This window comes from Hoplias malabaricus, chromosome 9 (assembly GCF_029633855.1).
Source record: "Hoplias malabaricus isolate fHopMal1 chromosome 9, fHopMal1.hap1, whole genome shotgun sequence".
Lineage (NCBI taxonomy): Eukaryota > Metazoa > Chordata > Actinopteri > Characiformes > Erythrinidae > Hoplias > Hoplias malabaricus.
In genome coordinates, this window is record NC_089808.1 from 21,305,493 (window position 1) to 21,320,875 (window position 15,383).

Here is a 15,383-nt window from a genome sequence, read left to right on the forward strand (position 1 = left end):
GTTTTTATTTCTATGCAAATAAATATTATAAATATAAATAAATATATATTTTCTGTTTTTAAATCAAGAAGGTCTGCTGCACCATGGTGCTTTATCTTGACGTATTCACAGATGTCATCACAGTTGTTGCTCTTGTCAGGCAACTTGCTCTCTACCAGAAATCCCACCATCCCCAGCCTCTGTCTGGTAAGTGCTTGCGTCGTAGCTGGATTATGTGTGTATGTGGTGGAGTAATACTAGAAGAGCTTCAGTCAAAGTGCCATTATCACTAATACTGGCACCCCTAGAATGCAGGGACAGAACTAACTGTGGTATAATATATGATGTACTCAATGGCTTGCATTGGACAATGTGACCTTAGACACATGTGCAGTTTCCTTTTTCATTCCATAAGTTTCTAAGAAGATAATACAAGCTGTGTATGCACAATTGAACATCTGTGTACCGTAACAGCTGAATTCACTAATTATAAATGGTGTTTAACAAACTTGGATATATAATGTATTTATTGTCAAGGCGAGAAATGGTCCATACTAATATTTCTCTCTCTCTCCCTCATCAGCATTAAATTGCAAGCCTCCTACTTGGTCATCATAATGAAATAAAATTAGTGAAGCTTGCACCCACAAGTCTACAGCCTCCTACGTGTGGCGGCCCTTCAGACGCACAGCAGCAGCATCCCACACACGCACGCGCGCCATTTTGTACATTTTCAGTGAAGAGCGAGAAGATGTGGGAGAGACACGGCGGTCATAATTCAGAGACAAGGGACAGAGGAAACAAATCCAATGCAGGGGAACCATTACAATGAATAGAAAGAAGCACACCCGATCGTGAAGACGGATGGTGGGATTTATTCTGGATTTTTTTTCCAGGCAGTAGTGTGACAGAAACACACTGCTCTTATGACAGAAAAGGAGAAATCTGTTTATTCAGCAGCACTCTTGACTCTCACAGGCCACGCTAGGCTAGCTTCTGCTAGTATGCATTGCATATCCGTATAAATCAAATCAAATTGACACATGTTTCCACTTAAATACAGCCCATCAGCCAAGATGTATTCAGTGTCAGCTGTCTGCTTATTTAGTTCTGTCCTGGAGACGTACAGCAGAGGTAGAAACCAAGGAATGAAATTCTGTACGAATTAGCTTTGCATAAACTGCATTAGGACAAATATATATCAGTCTAAAGGTTCAAAAGGCCTCCTTGTTTCTACATCCATTGTCCATTTTTAAGCTCCAGTGACTGTAAAGGAGCACTTTGTAGCTTGACAACGAGAGACTGTAGTTCAGTTGTTGCTCTGCATACTTTATTAGCACACCTTCACCATTCTTCAATTCAGGACCACCACAGGTGCTGCAGTGAAACTGAGTGTGCGTTGTGCTGGTATGAGTGGATCAGACACAGCAGTGCTGCCGGAGTTTTTAAACACTGTGTTCACTCACTGTCCACTCTGTAAGACAGTGAGTGGTCCACCTTGTAAAGTCAGAGCCAGTAGTTCATCTGTTGCTTCACAGTCTGCTTTGGTCATCTCCTAGTCCTTCGTCAGTGGACACAGGATACAGCCTACAGGGTGCTTTTGGCTGGATATTTTTTTGGTTAATGGACTATTCGTAGTCCAACAGTAACGTTGAAGTGACGCAACACAAACTGTGCAGCACTAACTCTCTGACTTTACATCTACAAGGTGGACCAATGAGGTAGGTGTATCTAACAAAGTAGACAGTGAGTAGACCGTGTTTAAAAACTCCAGCAGCAACTGCTGTGTCTGATCCACTTGAACCAACACAACACACCACCACCACATCAGTGTCTCTGCAACACTGAGAATGATCCACACTCAAATTATACCTGCTCTGTGCTTTGTCCTGACCTTTGAAGCAGAATAACAGGGTGCTAATAAAGTACGGACATCCAGCTATGACATATGACCATCTGTAATTGTAGAACTACAAAGTGCACCCAAGCATTAATTAAAAGCAACATTTAGGAAATGTTCCAGCTTGAAAGCTTTTAACAAAGCAAGGTCTAAAGCTGTGTAAGTGCTTTGTGACTTTCTTAATGTTATTTGACGATGAGTCCCCCCTTAATCTCCCATTGGCTGTCCTATTAATCAAATAAGAGCAAGAGAGCTATTGTATGAGTAAAAGAGCTATTGTGATTCTGAGGAAAGAAACAGCGAATGAAAATCTGCATCCCACAATTTATTGCACAATGCTCAGCAGCTGCGCAGCCAGACTTGTGACAGCACAGACTTAGGGGGACAGCGCCTCCTTCTGACAGCTAGGGGAACTGTGAATTTGAGAGACTGACGCTTTCTGGAGGCAATTGAGCTCTCTGTGGTGTGTGTTTGTGTGTGTAGGCGCTCATTTCCGAGAGCTGTACCCCTTGGCGAAGTTTGAGAAAGTGTGTGTGTGTGTGTGGTTTTTTAGATTGTAATTGTAAACTGTAATTGATACCGCGGAAACCTCTGTGTTTATATATGCACAAACTATTAACACACACGCACATATACATACACACACACACACACACACACACACACACACACACACACACACAGGCACCCCTAGTCAAACTTTGTTGTTTATCTAGGTGGCATAAATAAAATAAATAAAATTAAACACAACTGTACACTGAATGTCCAAAAATGTACAGACACCTAACTCTATATATACGTTAGGGTCTCTAATCTTTACAAAAAAGCTTTACACTAGGGACATTAGCTGTGAGGTTTTGATGGCACTCTGCCACAAAAACATTAATGAGATCAGATAATGGTGTTGGATTATTAGTACTTGATCACAAAATACACTTAAGCTCATCAGAAAAACTATTGGCGCTCCATCAGTGCAGAGGATGCCTTTCCTGCCCCATGAACCAGTACTGGGTGGCTTTACACTCCTTTAGCCCATGCTTAGCTTTGATCATGGTGACCTTAGGTTAATGTGCAGCTGCTCTGGAGTGTGTGTGCAGTTGAATGTCAGTATCAGCAGAGGGTGCACCTTAAAGTAGACACATTACTCATTAGTGGTGGTGTATGCTAGAAACTAGGAAATGACCTGATCCTACACTGACCATCTAGCAGTATCCAGATGGAAAACAACAGGTCTTGCCCATTTTATTTGAAGGTTATGATAGAAGCCGGTGGTTCACAGACACAGGCAGACAAGCTATATATAAAGCATATTTACATTAGAGACGTGCCTCCCTTGATAGTTGCTCCTTCATATTGAGAACGTTTTCTAGGTCACAGAAGTGGCGCATGATAATCTGCTCTTTTGCTCAGAGGGGGAAAAAGCGTTCTCACCACTAAATGGGTCATGGTAAAAAGGAGGCAGCCGCTAATCCGCCCATTACATAACGGGGAACTTTCCTGTACTCAGGCACTGTATGCAGCGTGCAGCCCCTGAGCAAGCCAGGTTTGACTTGTAGTTGTGTGAACAAGTTTGACTTTTTTGATTATGTCCTGTCCTCTAAAGGAATAAAGGTTTTCAGTGCATTACTCTTATTTGGAGGGTGACAGATATAATACGGCCTGAAAAAGCTATGGCGCATTTTCTAGGTTTTTTCTAATTTTCTGTAAATATATCAACACCAAGCAGCAAGAAGTGGGCGATAAATCCTGCAATACTTGGCAACACTTGGTTTCGACCAAAATATTAGAGACAATCAGTGACAAACACTAACAGAGAGCAATCAGAAGCTTGGCTTGCAACAGCTTAGTGTAGGTTCACATTGTAAGGTTCGTGAAGCGGGATTGGGAAATGGGTTGCTAGTAGGGGTGGGAATACAGTATTATCACAATACATTGCCAAAATAATCACGATAATATCACAGATAATATCACATTTGATTAGCGCCAACATGGAGTCATGTAGGGACTCTTGTAAGTCTAGTTGGAGGGGGAGTCTGTTTAGTGCCAGTGTCTCGACAATGTATAGCAAAATTGCTGTGAAATAAATATGATATATGGCCATATTGATGTTTTGTCACATCTCTAGTCTCCAGTTTGATACACTTAACTGCCAGGGTAATTGGGGTGGAAGGAATGAGGAAAGAGCATTATATCCTCCCTCAGCAAACTCAGCTGAGATGCCCTAAGATATCCAATCCTTAACCACTCTCTGAGTGCTGAAATGGCTACTCTCCGCTCCGAGTGTATATAGTTAAAAATAATTAAAAACATGTTCATTCATTCATTATCTGTAACCGCTTATCCAGTTCAGGGTCGCGGTGGGTCCAGAGCCTACGTGGAATCATTGGGCGCAAGGCAGGAATACACCCTGGAGGGGGCACCAGTCCTTCACAGGGCAACACACACACACCTAAAGTTACTTTTGAGTCCCCAATCCACCTACCAACGTGTGTTTTTTTTTGGACTGTGGGAGGACACCGGAGCACCCGGAGGAAACCCACATGGACACAGGGAGAACACACCAACTCCTCACAGACAGTCACCCAGAGCGGGAATCGAACCCATAACCTCCAGGCCCCTGGAGCTGTGTGACTGCGACACTACCTGCTGCGCCACTGTGCCCCCGTATCTCACAAAATAGTAACTTTACAGGTGAAAAAAAAAACTTCACTTTCAATGGAAGTCAATTTAAAAAGATTTTATACCAAGTAATTGGAGCATTTCTGTTGATCGGCAAAAAATCGGAAATACACGTTTTAAATTGGAGGTGTCATGTGTCTCATAATAAACAATAACTTACACCGAAGTACTACCAGTCATTTTTAGGGTTCTTCTTAATGCTTTCAGCAAGTATGTCACTAAATGTCTTTAAAACTGGCAGATACCAAGAGAGGACTTCATATTTATATTCACAAACAATACTTAAGATTTTATTTAATTGAATAATTCATTTAAATTTATACACATCTAAAATCTTTTATCTTAGATAAGCTTCTAAACCTGTCCCACTAACTCATCTGTGGTTCTGCTGTAGTAATGTAACTGAGAGATAATAATCGTATGCTAAATTTAGGCCAATTGTAGCTGCTGTTTCTTTTGATTTCTGCAGTAATGACTAAAATGAGGCAAGATCAAATTGTCTTGTCTCACTCCTGTGGTTGCCATTTGCTTCGTAAGCAATTCTCTGAAATATCGAGCCCTTTTGGCTTTCCTGTCCTCTTTATCTGCTGTTATCTGATGTTCATGTCCCCAATTTGGTTGCCGCATCCTCTTCTAACATTCCCCACACTTGTGATTGTTGTGTGGGGGTGGTTATGTATGTTATCTCCCTATTTAGTCACATATAAGAGACCGCATGTCAGCGTAAATCTTGTACATCTGACAACATGACTGTGAAGGGTCTGATCACCGTTGTCCTCGCTGGATGCTGGGGTCTCTTTTTGCTGTGTCCTAAGTCGGATGCATGTGAGTTCAAGAATGGGAATTACATTTTAATTCTGTTATTGTAATTAATTTTTTAAACAGCATTTTCTTTAATTTGCATATTTTCCATTTTTCATTCATGAAATTTGGTGGACGCTTTTATTCAGAGATAATTCAGATTTTTAAATCATGTAACAGGCGTAAAGACAACTCTTATATGTGATCGAATAGAAGGAAGGTGTTAGAAACACCTCTTCCTATATCCAACACCATGGACCTTGATATATATAATTAAACTACACTTAAACAAGCTGGGAACTCTTAAAATGTATATTTGGTGGTTTGAATTGCAGTTGTGTTATTTTCTAGTTTTTTAAGCTGTTTTCCATGGTCTACTATGTCTGATTAACACAATTTACAAAGTATATAAAGTATAAGTAAAAATCCTGTCTGTCGGCATTATTCGGAATGCCCATTCATCACTGGTCATTTAGTAAACACAGGGTAGCTGTTAGCCAGATATTGAGTATGAGTAACTTCAATACATCAGTCACACTTACAGATTTATTCATGCATGTTTATGTATGTGAATATTGCAAAGAAAACAGGATATACAGGAATGACAAAATATAGAAAATATACTTTTGTCCAAATTGGCATAAAAGTTGAAGCGAATATTTTTCTATTATAAAACCAAATGCAGTGAATCATAACAAAAATCAAACTAATGTATCTGCAAATACAACAGTAATATGCCGCATATTTATTCATGTATATATACTTATTAATTTCACCAGGTATTATCTATGAAACCTAATTCAACAAATAAAAAATAAATGACAAAGGGATTTTTTTTGATTAATATTAAATATTCTTATAATACTGAATCACAGACAAAACATGAGATATTCTCAGATCTTTATTAGGCATTTGCAGTGCCAGTACATTCTCTCTCCACATTCTTACAAAGCATAATACAGCCAAGAAACTGAATATTAAGGCAACAACACGTAAAGATTTCTCTGTAGACTTGCCCTAAATTTCTCCGAAATGTTTATAGAAATGTGACATACAGAGCTGAGAGAATTATTTTTTTTTACAATGCTTTAGCAACATTTAATTCATATGTTTGAATTAAAGGTATAAAGTTATCAGCTGGATGGAAATCCGCTGAGTGTTTGACTGCTACTGATAAGGTATTATTTTTGTGGTGGACTCTTACAAGATAGTTGCATTGTGCTGCGTGAGTGTATCAGGAACCGCAGTGCTGCTGCTAGACTGACTCCCCAAAAAGATCTAGCCATGCACTTCTGTGGCCAGAAACTGACCAGTGGTGAATAGCTAGAGGGTGACCAACAAACATCAAACAGGCTGTTTTGTAAGGTTCTTGCTCCACTTGATTTTCCCATTTGAAAAAAAAAACTCCCATGAATTTAACAAACAGGAAACAATAGAATGTATTACAATGTACAGGTCCAATTTCAAAATTATGGTCAAACTGACAGTAACATATTATTATTATTATTATTATTTTGTCATTATGCAGATCTAAATGGTCCAATATGGCTTATTAGCAAGCCAGCTTAACTTACTGGCTGTAATCCACAACTATGTTCTATAACAAGAAATCTTAATATTGCTATTCCATTTTGTTCCAATTTCAGATCAATGTATTGGTGCTAGGTGATTTGGTCCTCACCTTTTAAAGAATTGTGTAATTGGTATTTGGTTTCAGCTACAAGCTGCGAAGACATACGTTTGTGCACCATTTGGTCTTGTAGGTGCCAATCTTGAAATTGCACCAAAAACCATGAATCAGAAGTCTTTAGTACTGGACCAATGGCCTATAAAGTAAGCACAGTTGTAATTGTCAGGTGCCAATATTTTTAGTACTTTGTGCAATGGAAAAATCACCCAGTAAACTAAGGTTGATCTATGAGGTAGGTGAAGAAAAAAATAATAAAATAAAATAAAGTGGCCAGTGGTTATAAAGACAACATTGTGTGTGTGTTTAATGTCAGATGGTCCGCTGAATCATGCCTGCTGTGTGAAATACACTCGGACACCCCTGTCCTTCAATGTGATCAAAGGTTACATAGAGCAGAGCTCCCGTGAGGTGTGCCGCATCGATGCCATCATGTGAGTCAACCAACCACAACACACCCCTGACCCAACACCCACAATACTGAGTGGTTTACACTGTTCACATGCTTCATACATATGCTTTCACATGAGTTGCATACAGTGACAGAAACCAACAGCCCTCAGATTACAGCACTGTACAGTACATACATCTTAAGCAGCCGCTTCCTCCGGATACATTCAAACTCAACATTCAACTACTGATCTACACCCTCTAACTTTTATTTCTATTTTTTCCTCCAGCTTTCTCACAAAGCGCAACAAGAAGGTCTGCGCGAGTACTGAAGACGAGTGGGTGAAACATGCGCTGAAATTTCTGAGGTGAGGGAAAGAATACTATTCCTGGACCCTTTAAACCAGTACAGGAGATTGTTCATGAAGCTACATGACTTCTATATAAGACCAGTGACTTAAACCAATGTACATTTACAGTGTACATTTATAATCACTTATTTTTCATGATGACTGATTTTGTTTCTGCTGTGTGACATTAGCACGTTTTAACAAATGACTTTGCCAGACTGAAAATATCACACACTTATAGGGTCTAATTAAATATAGGCCAAAGAAAATGGCAGAAAGTGAAAAAGTTACAAAGTCTAGGCTGTTTCACATTTGTACTAATGTCATAAAGAAATGCCATCTACAGGAATACTATGACAAATATATTACAAAACATATATATATATATATATATATATATATATATATATATATATATATATATATATATATATATCTAATATATAGATATATATATATATATATTCCAAGAGCCCACTAGCACAAGTAAAATTATTTTATTTTAATTTTGTTTTTGCTGTTTTGTATACTATTTCAACAGCACATCAATACGCAAACAGGAAATGCTCCTCAACCACAGCTCTCTAACTTGTTTTTGTTTTCTTTGCAGCGAGAAAATGAAAAAGATGTCAAAGCCACAGCCAAACCACACAGCTACCGTCAGCATCAGCGCCACCACAGCCATTTAGTCTTCCATTCTAATTTAGCCTCAAGCATCGCTACTATATATGATCTTTACTATCCTTGTTCTTCTATATTCCTACATAAGGCAAATAATCTATAAGCTAATGCAATCAAAATTTTTATGTCCTATTTGGGGCAGCACATGGTAAAATATTGTATAACTCATATCACGTTGCATATGTCTTTTGCTTACTTTTACATTCGATTCTTGTTTAATAGTAGATTAGATACTTGCTTTATATGTATTGCAATTTTTATTATCTAAAGTTGGATATTTTCAGTAGGAGATTTAAGAGTATGTAATTTTTGTTTTTCCAGTTTGTAGAAACTGAATTAATAAAATGTTATTGGATCAAATTTATTAGTAAGATCTCAGCCAGCACTCACCAGCATCTAATCTATATGGTCCAAGTAAGCACTGTGCCACAGTGTCTAAAAGGCTAAATCCACTGGTTATATTTACAATGTCTATAGTATAGGTTGTGCTATTGAGATTAAAGGTACAATCAGTCATTGTTCACAAAACAGCTGTCTGACACCTGAATGTTTCAGAGATATTAAATTATTTGAAACATGGCAAACCCTTGTTTAGTGGTCTGCTCTATGGAGCATATGCAGGCTGGAGGTATTTTAAACAAAATTTTGTTCATTTCTTTCAAATTGCACTTTGTAAAATAAACAAAAAAAGGAATAAATCTTTGCTTTAAGAAATGTTGTTTGAAGATTTAAAAAAAAGCTGATTGCTCCTTTAACCCAACTGGCCCACTGAAATGAACTAACTATATTTAACAGCTATTTTGTAGAAGCATATTTGAAAAATAAAATAAAATAGTGATTTTATGTCTTTCCTTCCTCTGTGTCTACTCCTTCAGAGGTGTGTCAGAAGACACCATAACACATCTGCTGGATGGGGTCCATGTGGGCTACTTTCAAGATGTTGTCCTGTGTTTCACAGTCATGGTTGTCCGTAGTTGTAGGAGCCGGCGGCAATGGAAGACGCATTCTGGCACCGTGCATCAGCTGTGTGTATATGAGAGAGAGAGAGAGAGAGAGACAGATGTATAGAGAGTAATAGAAGGGGAGTGAAAGAGATGCAACAATAGATAGATATAAAAATAAATCAAAAAGTAATTAACAGTGCAGAAAGTGAAAGATAAAGAATTACAGAAGAGTGAGAGAGAGGTATAGATAACTATTCCTCACGTGTATTATTTTTAATTCAATAAAATTAATTAAATTATATAAAACTATTTATATAAAAGTTTATTTTAATATTCAAAACATTAAAATAATAAAACACTCATCCATAAATACTCATGTAAAGTATTTTTCAGTCTTTTGCTCTGTTATTAATTGATGTTCAGTGTTCCCATTGCAGCGATAGATAAACTGTAATCAAATGCTACCTGAAGAAACTCCTCAAAGTTAATACACTTGTATCCATGTACATCTGCTCTGTCAAACATTGCCCTGTGCTGCACTGGAGTGGAGCTCTCCAAAGCCAGGTCCATACACTCATTGCTGATGAAATAATATGCGCAAAAACAAAAGTAAGAAATCTGTAACTTTATCCTACTTGGTCAAAAAAATTAATAAATAAATAAACCTAAATAACTAATGCTGAATAAAATATTGGAGAAACTAATTTTGTTAGATGTAAAATGTTTAGAACATCCCTTTCTTATTCGCACAAACACCTCAAACTAAAAGAATTATTTATAATTAATAATGGCTTTCTAGAACATATATTTTAAAGAATCTGATTTTGTTCATCAAAATGACCTGTTTAGAACTTAATTCAATTATTAAAATACCTTAATGCCTTAAAATTGATTTAGATTTAGATAAAATGCCATAGCTTTTTCTCAATCTGTTTCTCGGTCTGTTACATCCAGCAAACAAATATTTTACTTACTGTTTAATTTTACTGAATTTAATCTGTTTAAATTACACTGACATTACATTAAAGAGTAAGCAAAATTTGTTTGTGTTTAGAATAAGAGAATATATAAAACATTAAATATGAGATAACACGTTTTCTCAGTCTGTTACATTCAGCAAACAAACTGATGTAATGAAATATGTTTATAGAATGTGTAACTTTACAGCAAACTGTGTAGTTAGGCAATGTTTGCATTCTGTATTTGCACGATAATCCATGAACTTTTAGCTGTAGTGACGCCCTGCATGCCTTACTCCACAGTGACCACAAATACACATTTAAAGCATCTACTCTCACTTACCAAATAATGTGAGTAATGTCAACTATGCAGGCGGTCGTCGTCTAATGTTTAGAGATATGGCCTTGGGAATGGAAAGTCACTGGTTCAATCCCACAGACTGGCAGCAAAATAAGAGCAGGGGTACTGAAGGAACATCGCTGTCCTACTTCCTCAATCTACGACTGAGGTGCCCTTGGGCATAACACCTAACTCCCAAATCCTGCTGCTCCAGGTATGGGTCCAGTGTCCATAGAGCATTAGTGTGTGTGTGTGTGTATGTGTTCACTACCACGTTTGTTGTAGAAAGACAAACTGAAGTTTCAGCTTGTTAAAGTGATACTATCACAAGCAAGTAAACCCTTAAAATGTAAATTATGTAAATCTAATCTGTTTCAAGCAACATTTCATGTGACCTGCCTAATAAAGGACACAGGGTTTTTTCCTCAGAGGCTGAAAATAGAGAACATAGATTTACAATAAAAGGGATATAAAATACAACATTTTGAAGAGTTAATATAAAAATGTTGTTTTAATTTATTAATTTCATTTTCAGTTATACCAGAATCACTGGGCGCAAGGTAGAAATAAACCCTGTAGGGGATGCCAGTTCTTCACAGGGCGAGACACACACTCACACCTATGGACATCTTTGAGTAGCCAATCGACCTACGTGTGTTTTTGGCACTGTTTTTTAACAAAGAGTGGATAGGTACACTGCAAAAACTCCAAAGAATTTGATTTCACTTTTTTTTTGTTTAAACTACTCTTTCAAAAAATCAGTTAATAACACAGATTAAGTCATGAACCAAACATTAGTGAATAGTAGTCTGAATGCCAGCTTCATAACAGATTTTAGATTTTTATACAGATGTTTAAATACACAGATTATTAAAATATATATATATATATATATATATATTGACAGTGAATGTGGCTGTCATGGGGAAAAAATCTTGTAAAGTAATAGTGAAATGGAGCTGTAGACAGGTTGTTACATACAAAATCAGGATGACAAAACTCCCTCAGTTTGAGTTACCTCAATGTCATTAAACCTGCCTCTGTATGCAAACCTGTAACACCTCCTTAACAGCCTCCACCAACACTACTACTACGCTCCTTACAGATGTGTATTACAACAAAAGTTGTCAGTCTCGCTAAATGGCAGAACCATTGGTAGAGTACAGAAAAAGGCTGACTGATTACTATGTGAGCTTGTGCTGCCATCTAGAGCCAAGGCAACAGAGGACACCCTTTGGTCTGTTTAAACTCACAAGTCTTTGAAACGAAGCAGTTTTTTTCCATTGGTGTCAAACAGTTCAAAGAGATGCAAGAGGTTCAGTAGGTCATTGGACGTCCAGTCAGGGTATCTCTTCCATAGTTTTTTGGCTGTGGCTTCCCAATCCATAATAAAACCTAAAAAAAAAAAAAAATTATCTTACCTTCTTAAACTTTGACTTATTGGCAGCCATCACAGAAATCTATGCTTGTGAAACTGCAAACATGAGCTTATTAAATTGTAAATATATATATATATATAATTAATATTTAATTATTGTTGACTCAAACAGTGAAATATGTTTTATAAGTTCTGTAGGTTTTAGTAACTGAGATGACAAAAATGAGTGAATATGCCTACTCATAAATAGCTCTCTGTGAAAGCCATAAAATAACAGCTTCTTTGAGTGGATATGACAAAACAGTGCTGCTGAAGTTTGTGAGCACTAACTGTTCCACCTTGTAGATGTAAATTTGGAGACCTAAATACTAGTAGCTTTTAGTAGTACAATATTACTAGTAGCTCATCTGTTTCTGCAAGGTGTTTTTGCCATCTTCTAGTAATTTGTGAGTGGACACTGCTGCCTGGATATTTTTGGTTGGTGGACTATTCAGTCCAGTAGTGACACTGAGGGGTTAAAAAAAACTCTAGCAGCACTGCTGTGTCTGATCCATTCATACAAGCACAACTAACAAACTACCACCACATCAGTGTCACTGCAGTTTTGAGATTGATCCACCATCCAAATCATGTTATATCATGTGGTAGTTCTAGGAGATCCTGACCACTAAAAAATTGTGAAAAAATGGGGATAAACGTATGCAGAGCAACATGTGAACTACAATTTTTTATAAATACAAAGTGCAGCTATATGGCCAGTGGAGCTGATTAATTTGACATATGTACTTGGAAAAAACAGACACTTTAATGTAAAAAAAGAAAGAAAAAGAGAAAGAGAGATGTTGTTACTGAATCAACTTAAATGACTCATTTCTTCATAGAAGAATGATTCTCTCGCGAATGCTTACGAACTGGGCTGATTTATTTCTGATTTTTTCCCCATAATGAGAACATGGGTTTTAGGAAGTTACAACAGGACTTGGGGTTTAGGTCGCTTTTGTTTTCTCTCACAGTGTTTACGAATTTATATTTTTAAGAATATTAAAAACTGTAGATTTAAGTCACCCCAGGAGCACGTCACTCACCCCGAAGCTTCACCGTTTCGTCTCTGGAGCGCATTCTCTGTCTCACCATACAGTGGCAAAACTTCAGGTTTATTTCGTGCAGTTCCACCCCAATGATGAACTGGACTGAGTCTGCAAAATACAGACCACAAAGAAACGAATTAAGTGGGTTATTGTAATCTTTACTATATTTTAGATCATGAGCATATTGTTATCAGTGAGGAACGAAGCTGAATTTGGCACCTAATTCGAATATTCCTGTCCACCTTAAATGGTTAGGGCCTTGGGCAGAAAAACGGAACATTAATCACTGCACCATTTATTTATTTATTTAAATCCGGCCATTTTCTAATGAAACAAGCTGAACATTGGGCCGTTACGTTATTGTTAGTGAATTATATATATCGCTAGCTCGTTATATTTCGAATAACCTTCGAAAGAAGACTTACGCCTGATACAAAAACTAAAGCTAAATAGACAACCACATTTAACCTTAAATACGCAGAGCCATGGGCACCAGAAGGCAGCTACAGCTCAATTTAAGGTGGAAAGGGAAAATCGAGCAGGTCAGTTTCAGCCTCGTTAGTGATGCCTTACCGCGTGTGCTTTTGTGGCGAATTGGGAAACACTAAGAATTCATATTTAGAACTCCAAAAATAATTTATAGACGTTTTGTTCATTAAGTTGAATTCATCACAGAATCTTCCAGAAATGAAAAGGCTGAGTTTTCTAGGTTTTTGTTACTGAACCTACATCCTAACATTGGCAAATATTTACCTTCATAATAGTCTGGGTTATTGTAAGATTCCGGCTCTTTCACCAACGGGCAAGAAAGGGACATTCCCATGTTTAGAAGTCTGCAAATACAAGATAAACTAATATAATATCGGTCAAGTTGTCACTGGAAGATAGAGTTGAAGCCTAATCCGTTTAAGGAGAACTTGTTGAAGGTTACAAATAGCTTTCAAAATAACGGTCATTTTTTCAAATGTTGCGGCTAACCGCTTTCAAATTTGTATTTATTAGTTTGGTAGGAACCCAACAGACTAGATAACTGAAATAAACTGGGCTTATGTTCTGTTCAGACATGTACCGACTTACATGCTCAAACATTTGTTGTCACATCTTCTAATGGGTGATTTCTGCTTCGTTTATGTGGAGCCATTACTAAAGTGTTCAACAGTGCACGGCTTTTAAAATAGTCATAGAAAACCCTTGTCCATAAAATGAGGGGCTCCGGAAGAGAGTCTAAAGCGAACCCGCCCAATGCCAAGTTCACCGCAGTGCCCTCAGAAGTATGGAACCTGCTCTTTCAGGGAGTGGTAAGTAAATGTGAATAATGTTGTGAGGTCATCCCATTATTGATCGTCACATTCAAAAGTAAAACTTGTATCTCATTATTTTTTTCATTAGAATACAGCTGATATGCTTCACATTGTATGAAATTTCATGATGAATGGACCAATAGAAATGCTTCTAAATGAATTGGAATAAACTTTTTATACATTGAATCCACCAAAAGTGTTTTTTTTTTATTTATGGAGATGCATGTTTTGCTTTGGAACAGCAATGCTATAATGTACAGTATTGTAGAGATGACCCCAAAGTGCTCAACATGCAGGTGGCAATATAGAAAATAACGCTGCTGCCCACCATATTACAGAGTAATGTTCCATTCCCTGCACAGGCAGAAACACCATAGTGATAAGAGTCCTTCCATAAGACTTCAAATGCTGCAGTGGTCTACTTCTTTTAAATTATTAAAAGTGCAAGTTGCTGGATAACAGCATCTGTCAGTTTGCAAAAATTAAAATAACATGTTCTAATTAAAATTTGAAAGAGAGAAAAAATGAAGGTAATGAGGAACAGAGAAAGAGAACAAAGAACTTGTTGCTTGGTTGTTTGGTATTTTCTCATATTTATTTTGACTACAAAACTGGACATCAGAGTGATTTGGCATATAATATTTCCTGACCACCTAAAATATTTTAAAATGAGGAACCTACTGAGCCACATGATGCAATTACCCTATTTATTTCACCATCATCTGCTCTAGAGAAATTTACTTTTTGTTTTCTTAGAAATGTTTTCTGCAGAAGTAATGCAGTTTTGTATTTAATGAGGTGAACAAGGAAACAACAAACATTAGGATGCTGCACTTTGCATTGTTTTGCTTTGGCGTGCATGCAAATTAACAAAGTTACAGTGCTCCCAAATGTAGGGAGGTATGG

The 15,383-nt window shown here is 37.2% G+C and overlaps 2 protein-coding genes across 2 annotated transcripts; one reads left to right on the top strand and one right to left on the bottom strand.

Moving 5' to 3' along the window:
* Positions 1-5,253: 5,253 nt before the first annotated feature.
* Positions 5,254-8,534, top strand: ccl20l (C-C motif chemokine 20-like). Its single transcript, XM_066682077.1, has 4 exons — positions 5,254-5,383; positions 7,363-7,480; positions 7,727-7,804; positions 8,397-8,534. Exons 1-4 carry the CDS (start codon positions 5,305-5,307, stop codon positions 8,473-8,475), a joined length of 354 nt encoding a protein of 117 aa, XP_066538174.1. The 5' UTR covers positions 5,254-5,304; the 3' UTR covers positions 8,476-8,534.
* Positions 8,375-14,108, bottom strand: si:ch211-122l24.6 (uncharacterized protein LOC557261 homolog). Its single transcript, XM_066682079.1, has 4 exons — positions 13,930-14,108; positions 13,174-13,284; positions 11,964-12,105; positions 8,375-9,490 (listed from the first exon to the last, which is right to left on the bottom strand). The coding sequence occupies exons 1-4, from the start codon at positions 13,997-13,999 to the stop codon at positions 9,487-9,489; spliced, it is 327 nt and encodes a 108-aa protein (XP_066538176.1). The 5' UTR covers positions 14,000-14,108; the 3' UTR covers positions 8,375-9,486.
* Between the last annotated feature and the right edge of the window lie 1,275 nt (positions 14,109-15,383).

Coding starts and splice junctions, on each gene's coding strand:
- si:ch211-122l24.6 (XM_066682079.1), bottom strand. CDS start 13,999: ATGGGAATGTCCCTTTCTTGCCCGTTGGTGAAAGAGCCGGAATCTTAC. Junction 13,285..13,929: donor TAACCCAGACTATTATGAAG/GTAAATATTTGC, acceptor TGTATTTTGCAG/ACTCAGTCCAGTTCATCATT. Junction 12,106..13,173: donor CGAAACGGTGAAGCTTCGGG/GTGAGTGACGTG, acceptor TTTTTTTTTTAG/GTTTTATTATGGATTGGGAA.
- ccl20l (XM_066682077.1), top strand. CDS start 5,305: ATGACTGTGAAGGGTCTGATCACCGTTGTCCTCGCTGGATGCTGGGGT. Junction 5,384..7,362: donor GTGTCCTAAGTCGGATGCAT/GTGAGTTCAAGA, acceptor GTTTAATGTCAG/ATGGTCCGCTGAATCATGCC. Junction 7,805..8,396: donor CATGCGCTGAAATTTCTGAG/GTGAGGGAAAGA, acceptor TTTTCTTTGCAG/CGAGAAAATGAAAAAGATGT.